A 20411-nucleotide genomic window follows, 5' to 3' on the forward strand; every position below is an offset into this window, starting at 1 on the left:
ACGGATTCAGCTCCCTCTCATGGGTCATGCAATATGAGAACCAGAGATGTTTATGCATGTATTTATTGGAGCTTCGATGTCAGAGAGGTCATGATGAGGCAGCACTTAGAAAGACGGAGCCATGCCTCCTAGACTACCATAAATTTCTTTGGGTCACGACCACCATCTATAGTGTCCCGATAGGAGGAGCATCACAGCTCGCCAGGTCCACAAGGGCCTACACAGACGCACGATCCTCTAGCCACACGTACACAGGGTGTCGCTAGTGCACGCACACGTGATCCCTTCTGAGAGCCAGATGCCCCAGATCTCAGACGCCTCATTCCTCCACCCAGCAGCTGCAGATCCAGGATCTCCTTTAATGACATGGGGAGCTCTCGTCAGAGAGGGGAGATGCTATGGCCGCATTGCGTTATCTTCTGGAGGAGGATGGTATCTCTGATGCCACATTGTCACCATGTAGCGTCACATGGATACTTTCGCTTTTTGTACTGTTTTTTTCTTTTCCATGGCTCAGATCATCATGGATACATTGTACCACCTTTTTGGTCTCATAGACCCTTTGGGTCTTTTGAAGACGTTAGCATTTCTTTCACTCTTTCTTTCTTTATCAAATACGCACATGCGTAAGTAACACACACACATCCACCAACTACATTTCTATAAAACACAACTGACCAACCAACGCTGTCTAATTATGATTATATTTTATTATTAGCACTGAAACAAGAATTAAATGTAGCAGAATCAACCTCTGGCTTGAGGTCCCGATGAACAACACCCTGTAAATGGCAGAAAGACACTATGTTCAGAATCTGTACAACAATCACTTTGGCATCCTCCTCTGAGTACCTCCCTCCCCTGCCATAGAAAGTAAAGCATCATTCCAACAGAGCTTTGTACCATTATGCAGAAAAAACTCCAATAAAATCACCTAGACTTGCAACATGTGCGAATATCCCCACGTCATTATACCTTGATAGAATTCGATCGAGTAGCTCTCCTCCCTCACATAGTCTGGCAAGTGTACACACTTGTAAGGAACCATGTGAGTCAAATACAGGATGATAAAACGACAAGCTTAAACAAAAAGAGTCCAAGAAAACCATCAAAAAACATCTTTTTTGTCAGAAAGTGTACATTTCATGTGCCCTCCTTTCAGCGACTCTTATCGTGAAAAATTGCAGCACGAGTCAAGGAGGGCCTCATAATGCAATTGCAGCACGAGTCATGGAGGGCCTCATGATGGTAGACAACTCCCTGATGGCAATACAGTGGGGATATGATTGTTGGAAGTCAACGTCCCCACCTTGAGGTTGCACCAAGCATCTCATCGCCCATGTTCACAAGGCCCTTATCATAAATAGAAGCCATGTTTGAGCAGCAGTATGTCAACAATCCTGGTTTTACACCAGATATAGGTCAGACTAAACCTGATATCAAGACAGTGTGGGTGACAGGGCAGCAAGATCTTGTACCAAAAATGCAGGACCAAGCCCGTGGCAGGCAACTTGGGAAAAGCTGTTGAGCTTTGTAGACTGCTGTGAACAGCCTCTGGGCATCTTTGAAGGACCCAAAAACCCCTCAAAAGCATGCCCGAAGGCTGGTCAGTCAGGCTGCAGCTACCTAACAGGCTAGGGTTTAAATGAGATCAATATGTTCAAAAAAGAAATTAATCCACTAGTAAGAATCTTGGGGAGCTTCTTCTAGGGCATACAATGTTATTTATCGCACGCATACTTTGCCTGGGCCTCTGTTGTGGGTGTGCCCGCCCTTTTAGGTGTTTTCTCATTTTTCCTCACCCCCCGTATTTTTCCCCCATTTCCTATTTTTTCTGTGGCTTGGGTGGCAGTCCTGTGTTGGCAGGAGGGCCTATGAGCTCGCTGACTGTATCTTCAGGTCCCCGACCTCAAATCTGTACTAGCCGACAGTGGACAGCTTGCCGACTGGTGATCTTGGCTGGTCATCGAGGTTCAGGCCCTGTCGGCTGCCTATGAATAGGCCGACTGCATCTTTGAGGCCATATAAAATGGCCCCAAAGCCCCCTTGCCACATTATCTTGTATTGTGTTGTATTCCGAGATCTTCTTGTGTATATAGAGCAAAGTTACACGCCTCTATCTCTCTCCTTCTCTTGTGCTGTTTTTTCTACACTGTTCTTGCTCTAGTGTTTCCAGATTTTGTCATCATCTCCGCTGCGTATTCTAACATGGTATCATAGCCCTAGGCTCTTGATAGTTCTTGGGAGTTGTGTGAGCAAGAGGGGGACTGTTGCGTTGCTGATTGGTGGACTGTTCAGGAAGAGGAGAAGCAAGAGGACGGCGGGCTGATTTGCTGGACAACCACTTGCACGTTAAGTTCTTCTTTGTTCCCACCCGCATTGAGACTACGGTAAAGGCAGTTGCGGCTTTCTTTTATTGGCCGACCTTGAGAAGAGATGTTGATGCTTTTGTGAGGCAATGCATCATATGTCAGAAGGTGAAGTTTGACCATCAAAAGACACCACGGTTACTTCAGCCTTTACCTATTCCAGATAGACCATGGGAGAGCATTGCCATGGATTTTATATTTGATCTTCCAAGGACACAAACACGGAATGATGGCATTTGGACTATCATATGCAAGTTCAGTAAGCAGGATCATTTCATTCCCGTGTGTAAGAAGATCAAAGTTGATCACATGGTGAAGTTGTTCATGGCGAACATCTTCAAGTATCATGGCATGCCTTCGTCTATCATTAGTGACCCTGATCCACAGATGGCGAGTTTATTTTGGAGATGGTTGTTTGACAACATGGGTACAACTCTCAAGTTTTCATCATCGTTTCATCCATAGACAAATGTACAGTCGAAAGAGGCTAATTCCACAGTGCTAGATCTTCTCAAATGCTATGTGTCAAAGCACAAGCAACAATGGGAAAAGTATCTTCCTTTGGTGGAGTTTGTTTATAACAACACCATCCATACCTCGACGGGCAAGGCGCCTTTTGAGATTGTGAAAGGAGGGAAGAAGGTACCACCCATTTTGCACACAAAGGATAAGATTTTTCAAGCTGACCAGTATGTGGAAAACATGGATGAAGCTTATAGGAGAGTTAAGTTGGCACTCCAAAGAACTCAACAAAAGCAAAAGAAGGCAACAAACCATCACAAGCGTGCATTAGAGTTTGCATTGGGTGACTGGGTTCTTTTGCGATTTGAGAAAGCTAGGCTCAAAAAGATGAAGGGTAAAGAGCGCTTAGTCCCTAAGTTGAGCATGCGCTATTATGGACCTTTTCAGGTCTTGGAAAAGATCGGTGAGGTGGCCTATCGTTTGAAGCTACCAGATCACTGGAGGATTCACAATGCATTTCATGTGAGTCTACTTAGACCTTTCCATGGGGATGTGCCTGAGGATGTATCAGATGACGCTCAGCCGGAAGTGGAGGAACTTGATGAGGTTCTTATTCCCGAGCAGATTCTGGCACATAAGGAAAGAAAGGTACGAGGTAAAGTTTCCCGTCGCTATCTTGTGAAGTTCAAGAACTATTCACCGATGGATGCGAAGTGGATGGAGGAGGGTGACTTAGCAGATTCACCTTAGGTATTCAGCTTTTTCTTGATGCCTTTGAGTTGGAGCCGACTCTTGCTACGGCTCATTCAGGTTCAGTAGAGCATAAGTCTGGAGCATTGCCTGATGCTAGCATGTCTGTATCAAGGGAGCGGAGGTGCTACCCCCCACTTGGTGCAGCTTTTGTCTCACCCAAAGGTACTGACAACTGACAGTACATCTGCTTATGGGACTTCTATGATATATGTGTACTAGTCACATTGGATGTTGTGGTTATGTATGGTTCACAGTGGTATACAACTTGGACTATTACTACACCATTGGTTTGCAGTGAATGTTGCTACATATGCATGGCTCAGAGAGATTGGGACGCTAATCTTGCCATATTGTACTTTTCACTTTTAGTTGGATCACATGGTTGATATCTTACTGTATTGGGAAGCCTTCGTTATCAGTGTGGTTCCGCTTTTGATATCTTGCTCTATCACCAAAATGCAATCGAGGACGCTTGCCATTTTTCAAGAGGGGGGTACGTCATGACCCTGTGAATTTGTGCAGCATAAGTGTGAGCATGGCGGTCGGTGAGCAAGATACATGTTTAAGGTTCATACTTGGGGCAAAGGTTTTATTTAAACAACCCCATGTGTGGAGGAGACTGTTAGAAGTCATCTCCTGTCTAGATTTATACACCAGGGCCTTTGTTGTGGGTGTGCCCGCCCTTATCAGGTGTTTTATCATTTTTCCTCACTCCCTGTATTTTTTCCCTATTATTTTCCATTTTTCTGAGGCTTGGGAGGCAGCCCTGAGGCGGCTGGAGGATCAGTAGCTGGCCGACTGCCTGGACATCAGTCGTGGACCTCTGTTATGCTGGCCAACTGGATGTATGCAGTCGTGGGCTTGATCTGTTTTGCTGGTGAATGGGAGAAGTAGAATTAGGGTTAGGTTAGAGTTCATGTGGGAGACATACACAGAGAGAACAAGGGGGAGAGAGAGAGAGTTGTGGGGATAAGTCAACTCATCAAGTGAGTGTGTGACTCCCCTATCACACATGTATATTGCACTAGTACACATAGTGCACTTAGTACATTAAAAGTACTAAGTGTACTATGTACTATAACTTATGGGCTTGTACACACTATAAGGGTGGGCATAGTGCCTTTACCCCAACAACCTCCCACTTAAAGGCAAAGTTGCCTTAAATGAAGGAAAAGAAAAATCAGCATGTACATGATAATATACAAGGCCATATCAAGGCTGAAACTGGCCTCATCCAATGCCCATCAAGTGTCTGCAATGAGCAAACCGCTCCAGAGGCAAACTCTTTGTCAACAGATCAGCCGGGTTGTCATCCGTAAGAATCTTAACAAGCTGAATTTGCTTGTTCTCTATCACCTCTTTGATGAAGTGATACTTCACATCCACATGCTTCGTCTTTGCATGAAAGACAGGGTTCTTTGCCAACTGGATGGCACTCTGACTGTCACAATGCAACAATGGAATATCCCCTGTATAGCCCAAATCAACCACTAACCGAGATAGCCATAATGCCTCCTTGCAAGCCTCTGTGGCTGCAATATACTCGGCCTCTGTAGTAGATAAGGCTGTGCACTTCTGCATCCTGGAGATCCATGACACAGCCCCTCCTGTGAATGTAAACACATAACCGGTAGTAGACTTCCGGTTATCTGGATGACCGGCATAATCCGAATCCGTGTAACCATGCACTAATGCATCCTGTTTGCCAAAGCAAATGCACATATCCTGTGTGCCCTTCAGGTATCTCATGACACCTTTCACTGCTTCCCAATGCTTCTTGCCAGGGTTGGCCATGTATCTAGAAACCACTCCCACTGCAAATGCAATGTCCGGCCTAGTAGCAACCATGGCATACATGAGACTGCCACAAGCTAAAGCATACGGAACCTTGGCCATATCAGCCCTGTCTCTATCCGACTGTGGACTGTCCATAGCACTGAGTTTCACATATGGAGGCAAAGGAGTACTAGTCTTCTTCCCCCCGTCCATATTGAACCTCTGCAAAACTTTGCCAATGTATTCCTTCTGAGACAAATACAACACATGCTGATTTCTGTCCCGAAGTATCCGCATACCCAAAATGTGATTTGCATCACCCAAATCCTTCATATCAAAGGTTTGATGCAGCCTCTGCTTCAAGGTATCCATCTCCTTACGAGATTTCCCGGCAATCAACATATCATCAACATACAAGATGAGGATCAATAGACTGCCATCCAAAGCTTTCTTGGTGTATAAGCAGTGATCTATGTCACTTCTCCTGAAATTTTGAGATTTCATGAATGTATCAAATTTATGATACCATTCCTTTGGTGCCTGTTTGAGCCCATAAAGACTCTTTTTCAGCTTGCATACAAGCTTATCCTTTCCACTCACTGCATAACCCTCTGGCTGCTGCATATATATCTCCTCATGGAGATCACCGTGAAGAAAAGCAGTCTTCACATCCATCTGAATCAAGTCCAGATCATCATGCGCAACCCAAGCTAACACAGCTCTAAGTGTGGTCATTTTGACCACTGGAGAGAAGATCTCATCAAAGTCCACACCATATTCCTGCTTGAAGCCCTTAGCCACTAGCCTGGCTTTGTATCTTGGCTTTGCATCACGTGCAACTTTGAGCCTATAAACCCACTTGCATGGCAAAACTTTCTTGCCTGCAGGCAAATGCACCAACTTCCATGTTCCATTTTTGTGCAGAGAATCCATCTCTGACTTCATGGCACGCTCCCAAAGAGCTTTGTCTACCCTCTGTAAAGCCTCCTTATAACATGAGGGCTCCCCACAGTCAGTGAGCATCAAGTAGTCAACCCCTAGAACAAACCTGTCAGGGGCTCTGGAGGGTCTTGTGGACCTCCGTACCCAATGACCATCATTTGCAGGTTGCTGTCCAGCCTGCATATCACCCATTGGTGGCTCCTGTTCCATGCCATAAGGCTGAAAAATCATGCCCGGTATCTCCTCTAACTGTGGTATATCCATAGGGATATCTTCTGCCATCTCTAGCTGTCCATTTGGACCATTTTCAACACCATTTAAGGGCTGGTTTTCCTGCCGTAATGGCTGATTTACAGCCCTTTGTTGTTGTCCATGATGTCCATCATCATCAAAGATGACTCTGCCAGGCTCCTGTTGCCTTGCAGGCTCCTTATACATGCATGTTTCATCAAAAATGACATCATTGCTGCGTATAATCTTTCTATTTACGGGATCCCAAAGTCTATACCCCATTTCACCTCTGTCACCATATCCTAGGAATATGCATTTGTGAGACTTAGGATCAAGTTTGGTGCGCATTTCCCTGCGTATGTGCACGTACGCAACACAACCAAACACTCTCAAGTGCTTGTATGACGGAGGCTTCCCTGTCCATACTTCCTCTGGCACTTTCCCACCAAGCCTCGTGTTAGGTGACCTGTTTATAAGGTGAACGGCTGTCATAACAGCTTCAGCCCAAAAACTATGAGGTAATGCAGCATGTGACAACATAGAACGGACCTTCTCCTGAATGGTCCTGTTCATCCTCTCTGCTGTCCCGTTTTGTGGAGGATCATAAGGAGTAGAGAGCTCCCTCTTGATGCCTTTAGCATCACAAAAGTCCTGAAACTGTTTGGACATGTACTCTCCACCATTGTCGGAACGCAAAGCTTTCAGTGTTTTGCCAGTTTGATTCTCAACAAGAGCAACAAACTTCTCAAACACTAAGAATGTATCACTCTTCAAACGAAGAGGATAAACCCACACCTTACGTGTGGCATCATCTATAAAAGACACAAAATATTTTGCCCCTCCCAAAGAAAGCTGAGGCATCTCACATACATCTGTATGCACAAGCTCTAACTGAGCATCTTTCTGTCCAAGAGCTTTCTTGTGGGGGCACTGCAGTTGCCTGCCATATATACAATGCTCACAAAACTGAAAACTTGAAAACTTTAGAGAAGGCAAGTAACCCAAACGAGACAATTGCTCCATTCCCTTGACACTCATGTGTCCCAACCGGCTATGCCACTGAGAAATTTCCGGCAGCTCGGTTGCATTTACATTAGCATGGTGACAAACACCTGCATGCATGAAATAAAGAGTGTCCACCTTAGAGCCTCTGGCAACAACCAGTGAGCCCTTACAAATCTTCCACTTTCCATGACCAAATGTGGTAACATAATCAGCATCATCAAGCTGTCCCGTAGAAAGCAGATTCTTCTTGATCTCAGGCACATGCCTGACATCATGGAGCATAAGCTGTGAGCCATCTGAAGACACAAGCCTCACATCACCTCTGCCAAGAATCTTGCATGCATGGTTATCACCCAAATAAACCACTCCTTCATTGCTAGCAGTATACCTAACAAACAAGTCTCTGCAACCTGTGACATGAAAGGAGGCACCTGAATCAATGATCCATGAGTGCATACCATGACCACCTGTAAGAAGTGAATGGGCATCAAGTGAAGACGTAAATAGGAGCTCATCCTCACTGCCACCTGCATGTGACACATTGATTTCTTTAATCTTGACTCCACTTTTGCCCTTTGGCTTTACATCTTTGGCTTCATCTTTCTCTTTGTCTTTGCCTTTTCCCTTTTCCTTTTGATCATTTTTCCATTTGTAGCATTGCTTTTTAATATGTCCCTTCTTGCCACAATAATGGCATTCCAAATCCTTTCTGGAGCGAGACTTGCTCCTTCCCCGTTCTTGGCTTTTTCCCCTTTGTTGGGATCTCCCACGTGCATTCATTGCATTGGACTTTCCAACAGAGTTGTTTTTCCTGTTCATCTCTTCTTGAAGAAGAGCACCCTCAACATCTGCATATGACAGCATAGATTTCGAATTGCTAGTGGCTGTCCTGAATGTATCCCAACTCTCTGGCAAAGTGCATAACAGAAAAGTGGCTTTGAACTCATCGTCCATTGCCAACTTTTGATTTATAACTTGGCTGACAATACCATTAAACTCATTGAGATGGGCTGCCATAGACGCCCCTTCCTTCATCTGAAGACCTATGAGTTTCTTCAACCAATACACTTTGCTTGAGGCACTTTGCTGGGCATACAAGTCCTGCAATCTCTGCCACATTCCCCAAGCTGTCTTCTCTTCACGAATGCTGAAAAGTAACGAGTCTGACACAGATAACATGATAGTAGATCTTGCCAGCTCATCCATATCTTCCCACTCTTCAGCAGTAAGAGAAGCGGGCATTACACCCCTTTCTTTGATAGGCTTGTGCTGCTTCTTCTGGAGCAACACATTGTAGCACTGGGTTTGCCAAATATCATAGTTATGTGAGCCTTCAAGCTTCTTGATGTGAAGCAATGAAGAGCTCTCACCTGTGGTTGCCATAGCAATATGCAACCTGTCAATGCCTGACTCCCTGCAAAATGTGCAAACACTGCACCAAAAGCACACAAAGTGCTCACAGTTATTCTCCCAAGCTTTATCTCCCACTGCGGAAGCAAAAATGCAACCTTTCTCCCACTTTATGTGATGAAATCACCAAAAATCTGGTTGCTGCAGATTTAGGACAGCACCTTAAATGTGCTCTGTTGCCCTTCCAAAGTACTGTACAGCAGTACGAAGTGCTCACCTGTGATGTACCAAACCTGTACCGGCAAGTACAACAGCTGAAATTGAACCTTTTCCTCACTCAAATCAGTGTACAGCCATGCCAAAACTTGCACAAAACTGTGCCAAATCTATACCAGCAGGTACAGTAGCAATAAATGCTATCCTGGCTGTCCAAATGAGTGAAAATCATACTTTTTACAGTCCCGAATACTGCATACAACAGTTCTGAACAGAAATTGGGCAAAAACCCCTTGACTGCAAGCTGATTTCTGAGAATTCAAGGCATAAATGTCTTGCCTGCTGCTTTGCCAAGCTTAACAAGCATACAATCAGCAATTGATTTAAGATCAATTGCTGATCATACATGGTACATTGACGCACATGAAGGCATCCAAAGTCTTCGCGATGCTTCCCCTTGGCCACATATACATCAAATACATGAAAGCCCCTTAATTTACAGGCACATTGAGTGCTTGTAAGGCATCAACACATTATCCACAGCATCAAATGCGATTGCCTGCATGCAAATCAATCCAATCGGCACAAAAGCCCCTTGATTTGCACTGCAATTTGCTGCAAATTTTGCAAATCAGTACAATCGGCACAAAAGCCCCTTGATTTGCACTGCAATTTGCTGCAATTTTGCCCAAATGTGCGATTTCTCACATCATACAGCATGTATGACTGCTTAATTGCACAAATACATCAAAATCCCCAAATTTCGACATCCAATTTCCTGCAAATTGATCCTGATTGTGACCAATTCCCTGCAAATTGATCCTGATTGTGACCAATGTCACCCAATTTTGCCAATTTTGCTCAAAAATTGAGCAATTGGGCACCTGTACCTGCTCAATTGTTGATTGTACTTGCTCAATTGCAAATCCCAAAAAAAAATTGAGGAAAATACCTTGTAATTTTTTATTTTTCTTCAATTTGCAGGCTGAATTTTGTTGTTGCAGGAAAAGGGGGTGATGATGCTGCTACTGCTACTGCAGAAAAGGGCGGTAGCTATGGAGATCAGTCTGTGCCTGTTTTAGGGTTTACGAAGGGGCTTGCCTCATCAACAGCTTGTCTGCTGGCCCGTTTCAGGCAGGGCGTCCGTGTGTCAATAAGTCGGAGTAGGGATTTCTCTGTGTGTTACGCACGTGCCCTCAAGCCTATTCCTCGCATTTGTGTAGTATCTAGCAGTTGGTCTTGCACGCGTAGTCGTGAACATGCCTGCTGCCTTCGCTGTCTCCGCCTAGCAGCGCTACACGATTAGCGCTGCTGTTGATGCCCGCCTGCTTGTCTCGCCTATTGGAGCTGTCGCTATGAGATATTGTTGCTCAGCTGTTGGTCTGCGTTGTAGAAGCACAAGAGAGAACTCAGCGCCTGCACCTTCTTCTCCTCTACAGCAAATTCGACACCACCAGTCTCTACAGCAAATTCGACACCACCAGTTGGAAGTTCAGGCTCTGATACCAGTTGAATGGGAGAAGTAGAATTAGGGTTAGGTTAGAGTTCATGTGGGAGACATACACAGAGAGAACAAGGGAGAGAGAGAGAGTTGTGGGGATAAGTCAACTCATCAAGTGAGTGTGTGACTCCCCTATCACACATGTATATTGCACTAGTACACATAGTGCACTTAGTACATTAAAAGTACTAAGTGTACTATGTACTATAACTTATGGGCTTGTACACACTATAAGGGTGGGCATAGTGCCTTTACCCCAACAGCTGGCCGACTGTTGTTGCAGTCGTGGAGGCCTCTTCAGCAGGCCGACTGCCTACTTGGGGACATATAAATAGGCCCCCAGCCCCCATACCTTATTTGTATCATATTCGGGATCTTCTTGTGTATATCAGAGCAAAGTTACATACCTACATCTCTCTCTCTCTTGTGGTGTTTTTCTGCCTGCGTTTTTGCTCTCGTGTTCCCAAATCTGGTCATCATCTCCGCTGCGTATTCTGACATGGTATCAGAGCCCTAGGCTCTAGATAGGTCTTGGGATTTGTGTGAGCAACAAGGGGACTGTTTTGTGGCTGATTGGTGGACTATTTTGGGCTGATCGGGAAGAGAAGGTGCAAGAGGAAGGCGGGCTGATTTGCTGGACAGCCACTTGCAGGTTTTAGTTCTTCTTTGTTCCCACCCACCCACCCTTTTCAGAGTACATCCCCGCAATGGCAGATCTGTTAGAGATGGCCGAGAGACATGTGAAGATCCCGACACTCCCCACGTTCCTGGTGGACCGTCAGTTGGATGGGAGCAACTACGGCATATGGAAGGTGATGATGGAATCCGTTCTGGAGTTTACGACCTCGCCGATTTCGTCATTGTTGGTGTTCCACGACCGGAAGTAGAGGAAGGGGAGTTACTGTCGACCCGAAAGGACCGGGAGGCCCAGACACAGTTGTGGGATCGTGTCAACGCCAGGGTCCGTTCGTTTATTTTCCTCAACTGCACACCGCAGGTAATCAACCATGTAAAGCATATGACGTTGGCCAGAGGTATATGGCAGCATTTGGCCTCACTTTACAACAGGGTATCGCCCATGAAGAGGATTTCCTTGGAAGTACAGATGCGGGTTATGAGCCCTGCAAAGTCGTCGACGATGCGGGAGCATATTAACAAGCTGCAGGCTCTTCAGTAGGAAGTTCTTCAGGCTGGGAAGGAGATATCGTTAGAGGACATGGCCTGTCACATTTGCCCTCTTCGTACTCAGCATTTTACTCGTCATTGATTACCAGTGGCAGGCTCAGCACCATCACGTGGGAGGAGCTTGTGCCCATGGTCCTGGACCAAGAGGAACGATTCACGAACCCTCCTCAGGGTGGAGGTTCGGAGGCCTTTACTGGCCAACGGTCGAAAGGCCGTAACTCGGGCAAAGGGAAGGCTTCATCGGAGAAGTCTTCTGAGAAGAAGTCCGACGCTGACCACGAGAAAATGAAGGCAGAGAGGACCTGTAATGATTGTGGCGAGAAAGGCCACTATTGGAGGCAGTGTCCCAAGCGGAAGACCGAGAAGGGTGAAGACTCCTCAGCAGCAATCATGAAGACTCCAGCTTTTGTGCATCTGGAGGTGATGGACACCGATGTTTCATTTTCTTCAGGCAGGGAGGAGACTGGAGGACTCTCCGCAACGGATACTCGGGAATGGATTCTCGATAGTGGTGCTTCTAGGAACATGACTCCTTCCCGTTCCGGTTTACAGGATCTCTACAGGCTTTCTGGTCATATTCTTACTGGTAATACATCCACTATCCCAGTTCACAGTGAGAGCAGGATGGAGATAGTTCCCGATGGCAGAGGGGGGAAGCATTCCTCCCAGGTGTTGTATGTTCCGGCACTTGGTTTTCATCTATTGTCAGTGCATCAGGTTTGCAAGACTGGCGTACGGGTGGAGTTTGATGAGCATTTCGTTGCTCTCCAGGACAAAGCAACAGGCCAGGTGGTTTGGGAAGGCGGAGTGGAGAATGGAGTTTACAGGCTTTCAGCACTCTCTCTCCCAGGTCCTCAGGTTTGTGATGAGTGGCAGTCTGGTAATAGCCACTCAAGTTGAAGGCCTATTGACTGTTAGGGTTAGAATCACTGTAAGCTCTTGCAAAGCATTCGCAAGTTCGCGCTGACGAAGACAAGGTCATTGGCACGCTCTACCCCGAGTCGGTTCCTCTTCCTAGAGGCAATGTGGCTGTAGGTACTCCAAAGTTGCTCCAAGCAAGAGGAGCTGACGGCCTGGCTAAGTATGCGGATGGCAAGCTGCTGCAGCTCCGGTCCATCTGAACCAAAGTCCTCCCACCATAGAGTAGCACCAACTTTGGAGCGGTCAACCTGTGCATCATGACAGCCATATGAGCCATGAAATGACCTGTACATCGAAAGCTGGTCCCTGATCTTGCGCCTAACCGATGCATCAGGCACAAGACGATCCAAGATGATCCTCCATCCAGCGCTCACCTCCCGGTCGCTCTCCTGCTTGTTGCCTTGGAATTCTGGGTCCACCACATAAGCTGCTGCATGCAATGGAGAGTAGTAGGAATTCCACCTTCCTAGACACAAGGCATGGATCTCCTCGTACTTGTCTTCGTCAGGCACGAAGTCTTTCAACTTCTCTATCATGCGATCCATGGCCTCGCAGACCTTGCCTATGCATGGCTGCATAGCGTCTACAATCCTCAACAGGTGGACTATGGGCCTCACCATAGCATCTGTGGTCTTCACACGCTCCCACCAAGAGGCGTCATCCGCCCGTTGCCTACACTCTTGGCCAGTGCTTGTATGGGACTCTTGCATGGCGACAAACTCGTCACTAAGGAAAAGCCCCCTCAAAGCACCACTACAATCCTTCAACCAACCCAACATGAGAAAGTTGTAGGCAAACCGGGTGTCGGAATATTTGAGGAGAGAGAGACAGGACCTCTTGTTGAACTCATGCCGAAGTCTTTGGTGGTTGAGGACAAAGGAGACCATGGTGTTGGCCTCCTCAATGAGCGGGCTGATCCATGGTAATGCCCCGATGTCCTTGAGGAGGTTGTTTAGGCAATGAGCCATACAAAAGGACACCGTGACATGTCCATACATACTTTGGAGAATAGCTCCCGCTGCCCTATTGGAAGGCTCCCCATCCGCAACAAAGCCCACTACATGCTCAGGGCCAACGATCTCCATGGTGGTAGCCCACTCCGCCGCAAGCACATCCGCGCTCTTCCCAGTGCCGGATGCATCATGAGATGAGATGAAGTACATCTCTCCACGGGAATATGCAACCATGCCGTGAATACTCCTCTTGCGGGTGTCACTCCATCCATCCACAATGAGGCAGACTCCGTTCCTCTCCCATTGCCGCTTTGTGTTGTCGGCCGCTTGCTCTACAATGCGCTTCTCCTTGTCGAGCAATGTAGTGCGCAAGCTCTCAGATGAGGGGGGCGTATAGGTTGAGCCATACTCCCCAATCTTCTTAACCATTACCTTGAAGTATTCCGACCTATTCAAGAAAGTAATTTACTAATGAGAAGGAGACTAGGATGATGAAAACATGAATGATGAATTGGCAATGATTGATTGCACTTACCTAGCCGCTTGAAAGGCAATGTGGTCGATTGCACTTACCTAGCCGCTTGAAAGGCAATGTGGTCGTGGAAGAAGAAGCGGGCCACCGCCATATCCACCTCCTCCTTCAACTTGGGGTTCCAATTCTCCCCAAGTGTAGATTGTCGCCGTGGGCCACGTAATGATTGAGAGGCCGTGGAGATGGAGGGTGCCGGTGTCGTGGATGGAGTAACATTCCGACTTGATGGCGAAGGTGATGGTGTGCATGATCCCGATCCACCACATGACTCCATGGTAGAGGCTTGAGTTCCTCTCCCCATCGTCGCGGGATCCACGGCCACTCGTGGTGTCCTTGTCGCTTCGACCGCTTCGTAGACACTAAGCTTGTCAAGAAGTTCCCGTCTCTTCTCGGGCATGACATTCGTGCAAAACCTCACCTCATGCCCACTCTCATGCAAGAGGTGGGCTCGCACTTTGTCGGCGCCACCCGTTCGCCGGTACGGGCAAAGCTTGCATACCCATGGCCGAGAACCGCCTCCATGAACGGATGTGGTGTAGTTTACCTCCTCCCACCATGTCCATCCCGTTGTCCTTCTACGAGAAGCCCCGGCACGTGAGGAGGATGCCATGGTTGAAGATGGCTTGCCGCTTGACTCTTGAGCCTTGAGGAATGAGAGAGAGAGAGAGAGAGCCTTGAGGAATGAGAGAGAGAGAGAGCCTTGAGGAATGAGAGAGAGAGAGAGAGAGAGAGAGAGAGAGAGAGAGCCTAGAGGCTTGGAAGTTGGAAGACTCAAGAGGCTTGAGGGAGAGGTGAGAGCCTAGGCCCTAGAGCTTGGAACTTGGAAGTTGGAAGAGACTCGAGAGAAGATTCAAGAAGCTTGAGCAATGAGCAATGAACTTGTGTGTGCTTGTAGCCTTGTAGAGGTGGGCTCTTATATAGATAGGCAAGAGAGAGAGAGGGCCAAGGCCCAACAGCCATAAACGGCTAGTAGAGCCCAAGCCCAACAGCCATAAACGGCTACGAAGGCAGGCAGGCGGCAGGCAGGCGCAACGGCCAGAAACGGGCGCAGGCGACGCAGGCGCAACGGCTATCTGCCGTCCCCGCACAGGCCGTCCCCGACAGCCGTCCCCCGTCCCTGCGCCGTCCCCTGTTTGAAACGCCCGTCGGGGGACATCCGTCCGTCGCCGTCCGTCCCCGCCCCTGCGCCGTCCCGTTTCGGCGTCCCAGCGTTCCTAGGCTCCGTCCCCGCCGTCCCCTGTGACTATGCTAAGCATATGTAGTGGCATCAAAGGAAATACTGTCATCTTGTAGTGACAGTTTCATCCCAGGCTCCATAGGAGTACTAATAGGGTTGCAATCCTGAAATTTAAACTTCTCCAGAAGTTTAGCAACATACCGAGATTGCAACAACCCAATGCCTCAGTTATCTTGCACAAACTGTATGCCCAAATAGTAGTGTACAAGCCCCAAGTCAGACATGTCAAATATCTGTTGCAGTATCTCTTTAAAAGCTGCAATTTTGTCATCATTTGATCCCATGAGCAAGAGATCATCTAAATAAAGACTGATGACCAGCAGATCTGTCTCTTCTTTCTTTACATACAGAGTGGCTTCTGATGGACTGTTCACAAATCCCTGAGTGAGTAGGAAAGCATCTATCTTTGCATACCAAGCTCGTGGAGCTTGTTTCAAACCATACAAGGCCTTTTTCAGCCTGCATACTTTCCTTTCATGACCATGTTCTGCAAAACCCATGGGCTGATATACATAAACTTCCTCCTCGAGGTCCCCATGTAGGAAAGCAGTCTTTATGTCCAACTGGTGAACAACCCAACCACGATGTGCAGCCAATGCAATGACACACCTAAGTGTCGACATACGGGATGTAGGAGCAAATGTCTCCTCATAATCAATGCCCTTCTTCTGTGCATAGCCTTTGCAACTAGACGGGCTTTGTACCTGTCAATGGATCCATCTGCATGTCTTTTCAACTTATAGACCCATTTAGTAGCAATTGCTTTCTTGCCTTTGGGCAGATCAACCAAATCCCATGTTTGATTCCTTTTAATAGAATCAAGCTCATCCTGCATGGCTTTGTTCCAATGCACATTATCTCGTGCATCCACAAATGAATCAGGCTCATCATCATCCTATAAATTGGCTCCCATAACCAGATTCAAATCCATGATGTGTGCATGCTCATTGGTCCGTGTCTCCCTACGAGTACGACCAGCAAGAGGACCCTCTAAATGGCTGTCCTGTAATGTCCTCAAATACCATCTAGGTATGTGTCTAACCTGTGGTGCCTGCTGTCCCATATTTGGTTCAGCTTCTGTCTCAATTTGCTGCTAAATTTCTGCACCACCTTCATCATTTGCTGGTTGTCCTGTACCCTCATGAGTTGGATCACCAACTGTGGAATGAAACTCCATAGGTAGTAGACCTTCAAACACATCATTTTCAGCCTGATTTGCATCATAACCAGCCATGGATATTTCTGATTTTTCATCAAAAATCACATCCCGACTAGTGAATATCGTCCTGGATAGTGGGTCATGTAACCGGTAGCCCTTGCTCTCACGGCTATACCCAACAAAAATGCATTTTGTGGCTTTATCATCCAACTTCTTCCTCAACTCTTTGGGTATGTGTGCATATGCAAGACACCCAAAGATACGAAAATGTGATACTGAGGGCTTGCGGCCATGCCAAGCCTCAAAAGGAGTAATGGAAACCAATGCCTTTGTGGGACATCGATTCAAAATATGACAAGCACATGACCGCTTCCACCCAAAAGATATGTGGTAGCCTCTTTGCCTTTAGCATACATCTGGCCATCTCCATGAGTGACCGATTCTTCCTTTCTGCAACCCCAATCTGCTGTGGAGTATAAGGAGTAGTATACTGATGTTTTATACCTCTACTCTCAAGAAAGGAATTCAACATGTGTGACATATATTCCCCCCCCTCGGTCAGAACGAGAGTCTTGACCTTGCATCCTGACTCTGTCTCAGCAAGTGCTACAAAGGCCAAAAATGCATCATATACCTGTGATTTCTGTGTCAAAGGATAAACCCAGCATATACCAGAGAAGTCATCAATAAATGTTGAAAAATAGAAGCAACCACCTAATGACTTCGTCTGCATGGGACCACAAAGATCATTGTGTATAAGCTGCAACTTTGCAGTTGCTCGTAGAGCCTGATCACGTGGGAAGGAAAACCTATGCATTTTTCCCAAAATACATCCTTCACAAATGTGATCTGGAGGCTTCTCCATGAGAGGTAGATCTGTAAACATGTTATGTCGCTGCATAAGCATAAGACTACCAAAATTTACATGCCCCATGCGAGCATGCCATAACTCCGCATCAACCATAGCTGGAGTAAGAGTGAATGCATTATAAGCAGACTGATCCACTGGTTGAAATGCATCCAACTGATAAAGTCCATGACATAATGTACCAGTAAGCATCAAGGTCAAAGCATTAGCTTTGTCTCTGACCATGCATTTATCATCATCAAAGTGGACTTGCATACCACAATGTGCTAAAGAAGAAATGGACAACAAATTCTTCTTTATCCCTGGTACATATAAGGCATTTGTAAGGCGGAGAATGGAGCCATCAATGGCTGTGAGCTGAATCTCCCCAATGCCACGAACTGGATATGAAGCATTGTTGGCACACTGAACAGTTTTGCCAACAGGGGCAGGGCCAACATGACAAAACAAATCCCTGCGAGATGTGATATGCTTTGAGGCACCACTATCAAAATACCAAGTACATGCATGCTCTGTCATACTGAGTGATCATAGCTGCATGTATAGAAACAGTAATCCCTGTCCTCAACAAAAGAAGCAGTCTCTGGAGGAGCTTTAGAGGCATCATTTACAGACATCCCAGCTTCCTTTGCCTTCTCTTTGGCAATCCTCTTTCTACATTCTGTGATGTAGTGACCTGGCTTCTTACAGTAATGACATTTTCCCTTCTTATTGGGCTGTCCATCACCTTTCTTGGTATCCTGAGATGAACCACCATCACCTGAATTCTGATTTGAACTCTTTGGCTGAGTTTTTCCTTTCCCCTTTTGACCTGTAGTAAATGCTTGTTCAGCACTTGTGTTCATATTCATATTCTTCCTCATTTGCTCTTCTTGTAGCAAGAGAGCAACAAGTTCCTGATACTTAAGGGGTTCAGCAGCATTCCTCATGCTGAGGTTCAAAGAGGTATGAAAAGCCAAGTAAGATCTTGGCAAAGAGTGCAAGATGGTGGACACAAGCTGTGTCTCAGGAATAATCTCATCCACATTGATGAGTTGCTCTCTCAAATCCTGCAGCTTGTTTAAGTGGCTAGACATATCATCTCCTTCATGCATTTTCTGATTTTCCAGCTCTCTTTTCAAAAATGAGATCCGAGCCTCATTACGAGCAGCATACATCTGCTCCAAAGTCACCCATGCATTCTGTGAAGAGCCAGCTGAACGAATATGAGGTATAATAGACCTCTGTACTGACAATGCAATGAGTGACAAAGCTTGTGCATCCCTGGCATCCCATGTCTTCTGAGCATTTGTTCTTTGAACAGGCAATGGCTGCCCTGGAGCCTGTACCTGTTGTCCTCGTCCACGAGCACCCCCTTGGAGAGGAGTCTCTGGAGCCAATGGACCTGGACGTGGTTCATCACCACTAACAAAATCCCAAAGACCTTTTGCCACAAGCACATTTTTCAGCATAAAACTCCACAAGGAGTAGTTCGTGGTGTCCAATTTGTCTTCCTTAGACAAATACATGAATACATCACTCTGCTGTTGATTTGCCATTATGCCTATGCATAATGTTGTACCTGTGTATCAAAAAACCCAATAGCAAGAACCCTGAAAGCAACTATACTCCACTGAAAAAAGAAGACAAATTGTGGTACAGTGCAAGAATCGCTCGCTGAAGCTCCCCGCCTCACCCTGCTCTGCGCACCGTCGCTCCCCCCCCCTCCTCGCGCCTGTTTGCCTTCCGCCCCCCGCTTGCTTCCCTCTGCTCGCCGCTGCGCCCCCCCTCTCCTTCTTCGCTGCTGCGCCGCCCCCCCTCCTTCCTCGCCGCTGCCCCCCCTCTTCGCCATTTCGCCACCCTCCCCCCGCTGCCGCCTGTTCGCCTCACCCCCCCGCTGCCGCCTGTTCCCCCCCGCTGCCGCCTGTTCGCCTTCCCCCCCCCGCTGTCGCCTGTTGTCATCCCCCCCCCCGCTGCCGCCTGGTCGCCCCCCCGCCTTTTCGCCTGCTCTCGCCGCCTCCTATCAGCAGCGCCCCGCCTCCCTCCTCCTCCTCGCGTTGTCGCCGCCCCCCCCCTCTGGGCCTTTCCTCTTTTCGCCGCCCCCCCCTTCCCTGCTTCTCACCCCTTGGGGGTTTTTGTGTTTTTTTCCCTCTTCGTCTTCCATCCTTCCGCCTCTTGGTGTGCAGCCCGCTTCTTGCAGGTTTTCCGCTTTCGCCTCGCCTTCGCTTGAGCTTCAGACTCTGATGGAGACTCCTCCCGCCTCGTCTCAGAGGGACTCTTCCGCAGCCCCCTCGCCCGCCACCGAGGTCCTCCCCATCAGGCTTTCTCTTTCGCCGGAAGAGGAAGCGAGCCTCACCGCAGAGGTGGAACGCCTTCAGGCTCACTCCACCATCTGCCGTATAGTCGGCACTCGCCCCAGCAGAGGGGAGATCAGGGATCTACTTCAGGCTCGCCTTCTTGCAGATGTGGGCAAGATCCTTGATGTACAGCTCTTGGGCCGGGGACATTATCAGATCGAGTTCGAGGCCGCCCAGAGCGTTGCCAAGGTCATTGCCATGAGTCCTCTGGATATCAGGGGTGCTCGGGCTTTCTTCAGGCCTTGGCAGCATGGATTTGACCCAGCTGCGGCGGAGCAGGGAGAGCGCCTCTTCCATATTACAGTTTGTTTCCCTGGTCTCCGCCGGGAGTATCTTCCGCTCCTCTCCAGGCTCGGAGCACTGGTGGGCTCGGTTCTTGAGACGGGCCCCTCAGCAGCTTCAGTGGTGGCCAGAGCAGCTGGGCTACCTTCGGTCAGAGTGTTAGTATCTGACATCTCCTCCCTTCCTAAGGTCATTCAGCTACCTAGGATAGGGGGGGGGTGGATAGATCAGAGAGTGGAGTTCTCGGGGCTCCCGAACCAGTGCTTCATTTGCAGGCAGGTCGGTCATTTGGCCAAGGCCTGCCCTCGCAGGAGACCTCGGCCCTCACCACAG

The 20411-nt window shown here is 47.6% G+C and overlaps 1 protein-coding gene across 1 annotated transcript in view; it reads right to left on the minus strand.

Moving 5' to 3' along the window:
• The window catches only part of LOC147623233 (CDPK-related kinase 5-like), a 117244-nt gene that overhangs the window by 73377 nt on the left and 23456 nt on the right, over positions 1-20411 (minus strand). The window contains exons 3-4 of the mRNA XM_086821320.1: positions 976-1017; positions 753-861 (exon numbers count right to left, since the gene is read on the minus strand). Coding sequence (XP_086677446.1) covers positions 753-861; positions 976-1017 — 151 coding nt within the window. The remainder of the gene's footprint in view (positions 1-752; positions 862-975; positions 1018-20411) is intronic.

This window comes from Cibotium barometz, chromosome 27, assembly GCF_041138505.1.
Source record: "Cibotium barometz isolate CiBa-2024 chromosome 27, ASM4113850v1, whole genome shotgun sequence".
Lineage (NCBI taxonomy): Eukaryota > Viridiplantae > Streptophyta > Polypodiopsida > Cyatheales > Cibotiaceae > Cibotium > Cibotium barometz.